Below are 13,881 nucleotides of genomic sequence, written 5' to 3'. Positions count from 1 at the left end.
TAAAAACCAAAATTTCTCACTAGGGTGAAAATTTGTTGGTAAAAACCAGTCTTTGTACAGGAGGGCACAAATCCTTATTTCATACTATGTTGCGTTTCGGCTTCGCCTCATCAGAAACCGACACTAACACATTGTCGGAATAGATTAGCGCCGGCTTGACGCAAATCCCTTAAAACTAAAACACACTATGTGTTTCAATCAAACGACTGATCAAACGTGATGTCCCGTTCGAGCAGAAGTTCTGTTTATGCCGATGAGACACAAGTGTAGCCGAAACTTGTCTTGGCTTAGCAGGCCTATGCGAAAGCACTATGCTATATTTCACCCTAAGGAGGAAAATTTGGTAAAAACCAAAATTTCTCACTAGGGTGAAAATTTGTTGGTAAAAACCAGTCTTTGTACAGGAGGGCACAAATCCTTATTTCATACTATGTTGCGTTTCGGCTTCGCCTCATCAGAAACCGACACTAACACATTGTCGGAATAGATTAGCGCCGGCTTGACGCAAATCCCTTAAAACTAAAACACACTATGTGTTTCAATCAAACGACTGATCAAACGTGATGTCCTGTTCGAGCAGAAGTTCTGTTTATGCCGATGAGACACAAGTGTAGCCGAAACTTGTCTTGGCTTAGCAGGCCTATGCGAAAGCACTATCTGATGAGGCGAAGCCGAAACGCAACATAGTATGAAATAAGGATTTGTGCCCTCCTGTACAAAGACTGGTTTTTACCAACAAATTTTCACCCTAGTGAGAAATTTTGGTTTTTACCAAATTTTCCTCCTTAGGGTGAAATATAGCATAGTGCTTTCGCATAGGCCTGCTAAGCCAAGACAAGTTTCGGCTACACTTGTGTCTCATCGGCATAAACAGAACTTCTGCTCGAACGGAACATCACGTTTGATCAGTCGTTTGATTGAAACACATAGTGTGTTTTAGTTTTAAGGGATTTGCGTCAAGCCGGCGCTAATCTATTCCGACAATGTGTTAGTGTCGGTTTCTGATGAGGCGAAGCCGAAACGCAACATAGTATGACCATAAAAAGGTTTCTACCTGAGGCGCGTGCATCGAGCCGAGAGCGTTTCATGGCGGCCAGGACGCCGCACAGTGGCGTAATTAGACCAAATTCCTGGTCAAAATTATTGTGCACGTTTTTTAAACCTTATTAAGGTGTTCAAAACTGATTTTTTGTTGTTTTGGACAATACGCGAGTAAATAATTATTGATATTATTATATTATTGTTATAAGTATTCTTTATTAATATTATTATAAGTATTAATTCTCCCAACAGCGCAGAGATAAAAAAAATCAGTTTAACTCTTAATTCCTCAAATCCAACGATGATACCTGAGGTGAGTGGTGTCAGTTAGAGGTCTTCGAACTTAGAGGTTTTGATTTCTTAAACGTTACACTACGTATTAGAACATGTTTTTCGCACTTGAAATTGGTCAATTTGCGATAAAATGTGCCTAGTTTTTCATTAAGGCGATTAAATTCTTCCGCTAGCTCCTCTTCCAAATAACCAAGCGTTTCTTCGATATTCCACCATTTGACAAAAATATGTCCTCGTATACCTTTTAATACTTATATCGGTATTCGGAAAATGTTGTGGATGGTTCAAAAATAACATACTTAAATAAAACGAAAATTTATAGTATACCAATAATGCACAGTTTTATCAAAAAAAGTTATACAACAAATTTTAAACAAAATTTTACCGTCAGTCAGATAATTGTAAGTGATGTACATGAAACCATGAATAAACGTTTTTTTAATATAGCATAATGAATAAACGTTCTAATTCATAGAATATGCATCAACAAAAGTATTCAAGTAGTCAGTATTCAATTTCACAACGGATAAAACCTACGCCTACGTTTAGATGGGAACTTGTGTGCGTGACTCTGTCGTATAGTAAGATTCGTGTTAGTTATATTTCACATTCTTCAATAAAACAAGGGACGAGCATAGCATGGATGGTACAAAGCGGTCCTGGGTTCGATTCCCAACCCCGCACATAGAGGTTACAGATTCTTCCAAAGAGATTCTCCTAACTCGAATAGACTAATATACAAAAGGTCTCAATTTTGAATTATCTTGATTGAATGATATCCACAACACAATAGAATAGAGAAAATACTTACGGAGACAATCCATTAACAATTTTATACATTAATACATCACCTAATCAAATTCTTCTTGAACTTGAAATGTTTGATATAGTCCCAACAAAGATTCGTTTCTTATTTTGCAAAAAACATACTATTTGCAAACTGCTTTAAAAACGGCAATGGAATTAATTGGGAATATTTTTTTTTGTAGAACGTGGAAAAGATAAATAATTAAAATACCTTGTCTTTTAAGGGAAAGTTCTCATCCAAAATTTTCAAAAAATTGATATTTTTTTTGCTGTATAGTGTTAAACGGATTTTTTGATCCGCGCATCAAAAAAGTTTCTACAGGCCATTGTTCGAAGCGGCGCGTGTAGCTATGGGGTACGATATTGTATTGCACAAGTATGAGGTTGGTTGAACACTAACGCATCATTTGGGAGTTTTTCGCTCACAGTTCGAGAGCGAAAAAACAGATGCATTCCCGCTCCCAATTATTCGTTTTGGGTGTAAAAAATTATTGCGCTCAGTTCGGTTTGGCTTAAATTAGGCCATTTAGATGTCGGTTTTTTAGTTGACATACTTTTTGCAAACCAGTGTGTCTCCAAAATATGAATAATAATCATAACAAAAAACTAAACATGTCCAGAGAACAAAATATTGAACTGTAACATCATGTACATTTTTGATGCGAACCAGTTTTTTGAAAACACAAATAGTTTTATAAATACGAGGTGTATTATCCATAATTTCAGGAACTTTGCTACGATTTTCGTAAATCGCTCAGCTCACGAAATCGTGATATATTGTTCATGAATTTATGAACAAATTTTTCCGTGTGAGAATCAGGAACCTGTTCACGGAGAAAAATTATATCTGTGGATCATACTCCGAATCGTGTGCAATGGTTCACGTCATATCATCAACACCATGGTCTGAGTTGATTGAACTATGAACAATACCATGATGGTGAAAATTACAAGGCATATCGTTCTACGTGATTAATATACTAAAAATCAAGAGCCATTTGACGAAGTTCTGTGAAGTTGTTCAACTGAGAATATTAGAACCACGCAGAAAATTGCATACTATATGATCTACTTCATGTAAGTGGAAATCAATTTCATGTATTTGTGAAATATTTCACGTGCATGAATAGTGAATCATGACTAAGCTGACCAACTCTGACGAAAAAATCCGGACACCTTTCGACAACGAAGCGTAATCGTTCACCACGCTCAGGTAGAAGGTTCGCATAGTGTACGGATTTTTTCAACAGAGTTGGTCTGCTTAATCATGACCAATATATTATGAACTAGAAATCAGTTCAGCGAGGTAAGAATGGATCTATGAACAATATTCTGATTTTGGTGAAATAGTTTACCAGCAAATTTCTACAATGTTTTGATTTTGTGAATTGATTTACAACCACAAAAACTATGTTCCGTCCAGGCACACAATGTTTCTAAGTCTATGAATAAAATCACTGGTCATTATTTGTATTATAATGTTCGTAAAGTTGTGAACTAGTTTATGGCCTGAAAAACGAAAAGAATAAAACAAATCTCTCCACAGATAAAAGCGTTTTATGAACGACACGGAATGATAATGTAGTACTACGATATGAATGTAAATAAAATCGAGCGGCCCCTCGAATAATTGGTCCGCTCAGCATGGGTAAAAGCTTCTGTAATTTCTCCCGAAATGTGAATGAGAGTGAGTGGTTGGTTGGAGTTCCTTCGAATGAACTGTCAGATGAGTGGTTGAGCACCCACCGGATCCAGCCGTGGTTGGAGCCGAGTCACTTTTGGCGGGTGGTCGCGACGCAGGCGTCGCCCCGCTTTTGAGATAACCCTTTCTGCGACCTTTAACCGCAGAATAAGCTATAGTGGAGGGGAAACTATTTGTCTCTGGGTTTTGAAAGCCATTCGGCAGCACCCGGGATTTGGTGGTAGAGGATCGAGGTCTGGGGATATTCAAAAGAAATTGAAGCCGTATACAAAAAAAGGCTTCGGGGAAACTTGCGTAATTTCGTGAACGATTGCGTAGTTCCGGTCACGAAGATATGACTCATGCTTTAAACTGAGGACTCCAAAGATCTGATTTTTCACTTTGTTCTGGATCGTGGAAGAGGCAGGAGTGGTTTAGTTTTTTTCTCGCGCCTCGGTGTGGTTTTATAGGTAAAAGATAAAAATCGTGAGATTCTCTATATCAGTTTTGCCAGTAATTAGTTTTCCCTTCCCAGTTCTAACTCGTACAAGTTAAGTGGCTTCCCGCATATCGAAGCAGTGGTTTAGAGTCGGTATTCCCGAATTAAGGTAAGGTGCAAATGGTGGCCAGTGCAGTGCGTGCCCTAATTCCAACTTGTCGTTGGATGCGTGTTTTTCGTGCAGGTTTGAAGCTGCAGCATCCCGTCACACCGATCATCATCCGTCATCAACCGCTTCTGACCCCGCCATCTAGCTACAAAGTTCCCGGTGAACCATCCGGAAGAGCGACGACCGTCAAATTCGCGCTAGCTAGGGAGCAGCGTCGTTGCCAGCATACGTCCAGTGGCTGGGCACCGACTATCGATCAACCCACGTGGGAAACATGTAATGCAGTGACCTCCATCAGGTCAGACTCTGCCAGCAAACGACCGGGCAAATCGTTTGTGGCAACCGGATCAGCATCTCCAGCGGACTGGATCTTCGAGCGACCCACGTAAAACCATGGTAGTGTGAGTACTCATTTCCTTTTTTTTGACATGCGCATGATCAATTTTGTTTAAAACCGCAAATGCCGGTTCAGTGAGCTAAGTGACAGTGTTTTCGTGACAAGCTCAAAAGGCCCGGGTTCGAAACCCGATTATCAGTTTTTTTTGTTCGGCGGTTTTATTTTTCCCACCTCGTGAAAATCCTAGGTCAGCGATGAAATCGCTGTATTACACGCAAACACGCCGACTGTATATGCACGCACCGTAAGTTGAGCCACTCATTTTCGGATGAACACCACGTTAGGTAGTTAGATTTTTGATATGCTTTGGGAAGGGCGAGAGACAGAATAGGCAGTGACCATGTTGGTTAGCGCGCTGCGAGGAAATTAGCTAGCAAGTTGAAAGGCCCTGGGTTCGAGACCCGAAATGTGAAATAAATATTTTTTGTAAGCGAATTATGAGTTGAAGTGATTAAACCGTTTATTTTGCAGTAAACTATTTTTTGGTATTTTCTGGTATAGGTAGTTTCATGATTTTCGGTCGTTTCCGTTTTTAGCGAGCAGAGTTGACTCCTTTTTCCTTCGACTCCACCTTTCCTAAATCGGCCATGATTGGGGACCTTTTGTTTGAGTAGATCTTTGCCCGTGATGATAAAAAGCGTTAGAGCTAATTAATTATACCGGTCTGAGGCCTTCTTTGTATACTGTTGTTGATTTCTAGCGAATGTTTTCAGACTGGTAATCAAGGTACCTGAGTCCAGTTGGACCATTCTGGAGCCAGAACTCAGAAACAAATGGTACCCGCCCGTAGGAGGGGTCTCAATAGCTGGGCAAACCGAACAAGGCGAATGGTCTCCTTCGGGAGTGGCGCTGAAGCCATCCGCTAAATATTGATTTAGGCTCCGGCTCCAACTGTCTCGGGTTACAATAATTAAACAAAAGTACAAAACACATGATTTTTGTTCACGGTCCTGTTTTCGTAACGTAATTGTGTAACGCGATTGTTCTAGAATTCACTAACGTGGAATAAAAGGTTTTCAGCGTAAGCCAATTTCTGAGCTACAGAATAATCATAAGCTAGTGCAACGATCCTACGAACCGTATCCTAACTATACTTTCTGGTTCGAGTTTGTCCTCTAGACCTTCCCAGCCTCCTTGCGCACACCAGTGTTTTTTTTTTCAATTTCAATTCCCGTAACAGCTACCTTGTTTGTATGTCCCCAAGTTAAAGTAAACCTACTCGACGCTTAGGACTAATTGAGCACAGTGAATCTGTATCAGCGTAATTTACGACACAAACATAAACACAATCTACTTACACACACAGCATAATCCCTTCTTGCCGAGACCGACGAGCATGTTGAGGCACATATTGCAGTACGCTGGCTTGCTAAAGTGTTTCAGCCTCCAAACGTGATAGCCGTCCTCCTTTAGCGTGTTGTCGACACCTGCACCGACACCGGTGGTCCGCAGGCAGAGGTGATGGTAATCCAGGATGGGTTGAGACAACGAATCCGATGAATTTCATTCCAGTTCCGTCCGGTTGATTCGAAGAGCGTGCAAAAGAACAAATCGAGAAACTTAATGCCTTCGGCATGTTGAATGGTGATGGATTTATGGGAATGTTTTAGGTTCTCAAACGTAAGACAGAACCTTCGTCAAGCTGGATACATTCAGGGTGAGGGTGTGGAAATATTTGTATGCGTTTTGTGTTGCAAATATAGCAACCAGAAGTGTCCAAACAGAGAAGAAGTCTTGACATACGACTGACAGAAGCGTAGGTGGGTTATTTGAAAAAGCAAGTGGATAGGGGTTTAGTCAGACCACTGTACTTTGCAGAAGTAAACATTTGAGCTACTATCAGCCAACCTGGTAGAGTAGAGCACTCCAGTGTGACCATTATGCAAATTTACACTGCTGACAATAATGAGACGAGCGAGAAAGTTTCTCTTCGGTAGCATTTCATTCGTCGCCCTGTTTGCCCAGAGATGACAATTTACAATTTTATGTATTGGATGGACGTGGCACAGATGCGGTTGACTTGTGCTGCCGTCGTACACAGGGCATTGGTTCGAGCTAAATTCCGACCAGATGGACAATCTAAACGTGACTTGTAATGCATTATTACTCATTTCACACCAAATTGGACTATCACAGTAGGTACTGTAAAAGATCACGTTTAGTTGGAGTCGTCAGACAGTTCTCGGAACGTTTATGCTTTATAATCCAAGGAACCAGTTTACCAAATACTCCGAAGCGATTCCACCTAAACGTGCACATCTATTACAGTTTGAAGGAGTGTGTTATAGTCTAATTTGGTGCAGAATATGCTACACATTTTGAGGCTTGATTAGTACTTCTTCGTGATTCAATTTAAGGACACATGAATAAAATCATCTTGAAACCACCATGATTCTTATTTTTGTTGCATCAGCATGCCGAATACAACGCTCAATCAATATTCATGGTGTGGTTGTTTCGTCAAAATGGATGTACTGATAGCGTTTGGTGTAAAAAATACAGAAATTTAATGCTCAAACACGTGATTGTTTTTCATCGCCTGTGAAATAAGTCAGATAGGGAGCAGTTGGAATAAAAGCATCGAAAGTGAAAATAAACAACACCCGCAGCCTCCTTACCAGAGTAACTTAATGCCATCCTATAGATTTATGTTCGTTCAGGATAGCTTTGACATGGGAAGAGTCTAAAAATATACTGACTCGCCACAATAATCCACCCGCTTGGATTCAGAGCCTCATTTGATGTGGCAAAATCACTCCAACAGCTTGATGGATGGTGGATTATCATCAGACATCTGTCAACAACCAGGGGGAGTGTTCATTTCATTTTCACTTTTCCACACTTGGTAATGCCTTGGTGGATGGATAGCAGATGAGTTCTACGCTATCGACTTCTGTAGTGGTTGGTGTTGATGATATACTAAATATGAAGCTAAATACTTCCGTTATCGGTGGAGTCCCGTTGTGTTTCACTTGGAAGTTGACGGATGATGAAGCAATAATATCTTGAATATGTAAAGCTAAATTTTGCACCTTGAGATATTTGTCACAGTGAAGCTTGACTCATAGCGAAGAGAGTACACGCCAAATAACGAATAATAAACTATTTTGGTTGATAGTTGAATCACAAGGTTCGGTACAATAGGGCAATTCCAAAGTAAATCTGTTATTAGAAATTAATTGCTCAATCAGCACGTTCCCCGTATTATTTGGAGATTTGTGCCTTGCCATGTCATCTAAATTATTTCTTAAAAAAAAAGAAACATGGAGGAATCGAAAATTACAATAGTAGTAGCATATCCTCCAATTTTAGTTCCTTGTGCATATGGAGAACAGAAAATCCGGATATGCGATTGCATTGCTGCAGGGCAGTTACATACCAAATGAAACGAAGTTCCGTAATCGGATTCATAAAGATCTTACGAATAATACTCAGCACACTAAATTATAGACTTGTGATAATTGAGTTTGCAAAGTCCAGTCAGTGCCTTGACTAGAATTCTACAGTTATGCTTCTTTGACATTTTCGGACACACATCCGGCAGAAAAGTATTTCATTATGCTATATTTCTCCTTAGTGGAGAAAATTTAGGTAAAAAACTATGTTTTCTCCACTAAGGAGAAAATTGTAGCGGGAAATCACGCAGGACAAGGGGATGGCACAGAAAGACAAATTGTGTTTTCATTTTTTGGAGCAAGCGTCAATCTGGCGATAGTTTTGTCCTGTCACTAAGTTAGTATCGGATTCTGATGAGTGGAACTCGAAACGCCTTTCCAATAACTGATTAAGAAAGGTTTTATTTGGACGCAAGTTTGCAGGCTACGCCAATGGTTGGCATTTTCGGATGCAGCCCACGAACAGTTGGTTGTGGACCAACGAAGTCAGTCACAGCACCTGCTTTAGCCCATTCGTCCGCCCATTCATTTCCAGTAATACCGAAATGACCCGGTAGATAACATTTGAAATGCTAAGTTCTTCGATTTGAGCGATGACTAATATCGACCTCGAATCTGCCGAACTAAGTGCTTTTAGAACAGCCTGACTGTCAGAGCAAAAATAGATTCTTCCACTGCAAGTTCCTTGTTGAACTGCCGATTGTACGTCACACAGAATTGTGAAGTATTCTGCTTGGAATGCAGTACGGTACATACCAAGCGAATGGGATTGGTCCAATCTCAATTCATGGCAATAGACACCAGCACCGGCCTGGCCAGCCATTCCTCACGAGGAGGAATTCTCACATTAAACGTTTTAAAAGGAAAACTACGTGTGAGTATACAGTCACTAGGAGCACGTGTATACTCACCCCAAGTAATCATTTGGGTCCAACGTCTTGTGTTGGAAGATCTATTGACTTACTGTTCCAGAGCCAAGTAACCTTAAGACGGTATGCACAAGAAGGTGCTTCTTGTTTCAGAAACACATATAGTGGTTTTATGTTCAAGAGCAGCAGTAGCTGAACACACCAGCCATCACCATCCAGACTATCCTCTGAAGATGGTTTAACTTTGATTGGATTATCATGAATTTTCTCCTTTGACACCAAACAAGGCACCCGATTGCAGTATTGGTCTAACAATTATTGTGTAGATCCACTGAATGTACTTGGGTTCCCCAAGCCATGCAAGCTTTCTTGATTCCGAAATCAATTTACGTTGACCAATTTAGCTTTGAATCAAGAATCGTACTTAACTTGATCTGCGATAATAATTTCAGAGTCAAAGAACTGCAACGGACGAGCTTCCATAGTAATCCTTCGTTGCATTAAAACACCATTGGTGTTTTATTTAAATTAACTGATAGTCCAACATGAAGACACCATTGTTCAACAACACATAAGGCGTGTTGCATCAAATCAAAAAGCGTGTTAATGCAAATACCGGCGATCATTATATGATAATCACCATCAAAATCATAGGTCGGAAACCCAAGCTCATTAAGTTTCTTCAACAAGCCATCGGCGACAAGGTTCCAAAGAAGTGATGACAGCACACCACCTTGACGGTATCCGCAGACCTTTACTTTCTTTTTCTCTACTAGTCTTAACGATGAGCACAGATGTTCGTTTCCAAGCATTGCGTGTGTCCAGTTCGTGATATATGAAGGTACTCCATGATCTCGTACTGCTTCCAAAAGGGGATTCGAAAGACACGTTGTCAAAAGCACCTTCAACATCATGAAAAACTCCTAAATTTGATTGAACCTTTTCAATGCTGTAGATAGCATTGTGTAACAGGGTGGTAGTAGGCTTCCCCCGCCGATATGCATGTTGCATTGCATGCAGTAGGTGCTAATTGATTTGACAAGGAAGCAGGTCAGACTCAAGGTGCTTAAAGTTCTAAGGTGATTCGTCTTTGGCAGTAACTAGGTGAGAAGTAATGTAAGCGTGCAGTAGACTGCAAAAATGACAGCGAACAACTTTGTTTACCCACTGAAATTCAAGCAAACATATGGAGAGAACTAGTAAACTATATTGTTAGCTGTCGTTTCTAAAACCAACATGGCTGATCGGCGTTTTTAAGGATCGTATCACCTGAGAATAAAAACTCCTTGGTCAGACTGATCGGTATAAAGCTCTTTGCCTCCTCATAAGTGACGCGGCCTTCTTTGGGAATGAATTTACCGTTATTTTCAGCCTCGCTAATGGAACCTAACCTATTGTAAAACTACAAATAAGAACGTTTTTTCAAAATATGATTGAAGTGTGTGTCTTTGAAGTTAAACTGGAATGATTTCGTCTTTTTCCGGAGACTTATACGGAGCAAAACTTTCAATCGCCCATTTGATACATTCGGTTGTCACAATTCTACGAGCAAATACCCACTACTTGAAAATAAATCAGGGGCAGTCGTCAGTGATGGCCTGGAAAGTGTGTGTGTCAAAATGATAGTTGAGTACAGTATCTTCGACAGACGACATTTGTGCAGAGGCTTTTCCAACCACTTCGCTCAGAGGATCGAGGGGCATTTCTGTATGCGTTGAGAGCCAACTTAAATACTTCCGACCCGCGATTCCAAACTCGTCTACATAGCTCATTCAGTTGAACAAGTTCGGTATTCCACCAAGGTGTTCTTCTAGAAGCACGCATAACTCGAAGCAGACAAGCCATTAGTTTGTTTTATCCACGACCAAGTCACTGGGAGATTCAATCATCGGAAGATACCCATGAACCCTAGTCCCCAAGCCCTCTTTGTAGAGTCCCCAGTTCGTAGATTTTGTATTAGGATATGTGACGATCAGAAAACGACGCTTCGAGCATCTAACACCTCTTCTCTGCCAGCTCGTGCAAATGTTGGGTGATTTTCTACATTAAGTATGTGCATATATGTACCACTTACGCATTCCATGAATTATATGGTACCGCCGATTGTGAGGTGAAACTCATTTCTGCCACAGTATGATACAACACCCGAGCAGAGTCTGACAACAAATTGAAAACTAAACTTGATGTTGTGATGTTCGGCAAATGATTACTCAGGTTGTTGTCATTTTGGTCGTTTTAACGGTTAAGAGATCAAAATGGAGAGCAGCAAAATTATCCTATGACATCAAACAGAAAACTAATTCTGCTATCAGTGAGAGTACATTGAAAGCTCATTGAGATGTTGAAATTTTTTTTGATAACAAAATATGTATTCACTTTGATGTTTCACCAAAGAAATATAAACATAGAAAATTCTTCTAAGAAACTAGGATAGCAAAACGAGATTTGATGTGATTTTGATGTTGATGTGATATTTAAAAAATCTACAACTGATAGCAAAATAAGATTTCAATTTGATGCTATTATCAAAATATGAATTTTACTTGTTGTAATTTTGATGTTCGACTTTGCTCGGGCACTGGAATTCATCAGAAGGTCGTCACTGCTATGCTATCTTATGACAAAGGCCATTTTGGGGTAAACTAAGTTAGATATTTCGCATTACTTTGTAACCGTTGGTTCCATTGCTTAGGTTCCTGTTGTAAATATTATTTGTTTGTCCTTTGAACCTTTACGTTTTTTGTACTAAATACACAATAACAGTAAGCAGGGTAGTGAAAGGGTGCGCACAGCTGTAAGCTGTCAGATCGTCTCAGTAGGTAGGTGAACCAACCAGTATGGAGACACGACATACTGGAAATTTAAAATGGTTATTGGATAATAATTTGGAGGGAAATTATATTGGGATTGTATAAAAGGACCTGTAGTGCATAACTTTGGGCTCTTTGAAAATCAGGCGTCCGTGTGCTTCAGTTCGCATCTCACTGGTGCAGTTTATTATTACCCCTTTGGGGCGGGAAGTCAGTTTTGTTAAGTGTTGCGATCTCTTAGCGCGACTTCAAATTGTCCAGCACACGGTTCGCCCCGCGAATCCGGGAGGATTCCGCGCCTAACCCGTAAAGATTACCGTACGTCATCCGGCGCTGCGCGCCATCGTTTCGTACCCTCGGGCAAAAACCCTAATCGCAAAGGAGAGTCCCCTCTCGGTGTTGGCCATTGCGGTTAGCCGCGTTCACGCCGATGCTCGCCAAGGAGGGAAGACGCCTGCTTGCATCCAAGCCAGCAACGCCCGCTGGTCCGTCCATCTGCCATCTAAATCACCATCGTACCGGGGCCTTCATCCGGCCAGTTTCGCCGACGTCCGAGAGGGGATTTCGCCCGTCGGCATCGTTAGCGTCGCGACGCCCACCAACGGAATCAGCAACAGTACGGTACGTAGAGTGCTAGAGTAGTGTACACGCCACATTATAAACAATTGTAAATATAAACCAAACACGACACAAATGCACCTGAATAAAAAAAAGTGTAAGAAAAGTGAAAGTTCGAGATTTTTGTTCTTGATCCGCGTAGCCCTTGATTACCCGGTAGCTAGCCGACCCTGCGATACCAGCAATAGAGTCGCTTCTATCGTTATAGCCTTGTTAAATCGCTAAGTTACAACTTGTCGAAAAAATCTCTACAAAGTGACGTTTTCAGAATTTTGATATTCTGCTTGGTTACTGAGATATAGCGAGAAACTTGCTGAGAAATTTTTAATTTTATCAGCTTCAAATGACTGTGTCTGAGGATTGGCTTAAATTATCGTGATGCATAAGATGTTTTTATGTGTAAAACTATCTGAGAAACACAATGGCATAATCATTTTCAAAACAAAAATGCACGAAGTGTGAGAAAAATGGAGTTTAAGTTTTACATTGGAAATATAGCATATTTGGCAACACTGTAACCAAAAATAACTATTTTTCTAGTTTCCCTGACTAATATCCTTCAAAATTCATCTCACCGATTGTTTATAGACCAAATAAAGCCAAAGATATAAATAAAAGTTAATAATTGATGCTTTTTTTCTATGGAAAATTTTCCATGCACGATTATGCCACGCCATAAAAATTTTGTCATCAATATATGACATGACATGACACGTGTGAGTGCGACTTTATAGTGAATACTCGCAACATAGTCAACCGATCTTCGTAATATTTGAGAGATCAATACAGAATAGATAGAAGCATCAATTGTCTTCATTGAATTGTTTTCTAACATTTATAAGTTTCAAGACAGTCAATGTCTAACTTTAAAAATCTCGAAATGTGCTAAATGGCGCTTGTCATAAGATAGCACAACAGCGACGAACTGTCAAATATGAGCTTTTTTCGAAAACTCTAATTCACTCACAAGAGTTTTCAATTTTGTATGTGAAAATATATGAAAAATAGACAACTGAAACAATAAATTCAGTACAAAATACCAGATTCATCTTGTACATCTCAAAATCTGCAGACATATAGCTTAAGGTGCATAGATCAACATTGCCGAAGACTGCAAATTGATCCGATTTTTCAGTAAAAAGATATTCTCATATAACGTTATGTGTTGCCTCTCTTTCTCGCACATGCTTAGAATAGGAAATTTCAAAAAAATTGGTTGGTCTTCAAAGTTAAATAACTTTTTAGGGAAACCTCCAATCAATATGCGATCTTCAGCATAGCTATTCGTTATAAAATAAACAACGCAACCATAGGGTTTGAGGTACGCCGAGTTACTGTCAAATTTTTTATTGGAATTATAG

General features: G+C 40.0%; 1 protein-coding gene across 1 annotated transcript in view; it reads right to left on the bottom strand.

Annotated features, from left to right (window-relative positions):
* LOC131692384 (diacylglycerol kinase 1) overlaps nt 1-13,881 on the bottom strand; it is a 420,215-nt gene that overhangs the window by 61,276 nt on the left and 345,058 nt on the right. Inside the window, exon 13 of the mRNA XM_058979392.1 lies at nt 6,127-6,255. Within this exon, the coding sequence (XP_058835375.1) occupies nt 6,127-6,255 (129 nt within the window). The remainder of the gene's footprint in view (nt 1-6,126; nt 6,256-13,881) is intronic.

The sequence above is a fragment of the Topomyia yanbarensis genome, chromosome 3 (assembly GCF_030247195.1).
Source record: "Topomyia yanbarensis strain Yona2022 chromosome 3, ASM3024719v1, whole genome shotgun sequence".
NCBI lineage: Eukaryota > Metazoa > Arthropoda > Insecta > Diptera > Culicidae > Topomyia > Topomyia yanbarensis.
This window is presented reverse-complemented; position numbering and strand designations above follow the sequence as displayed.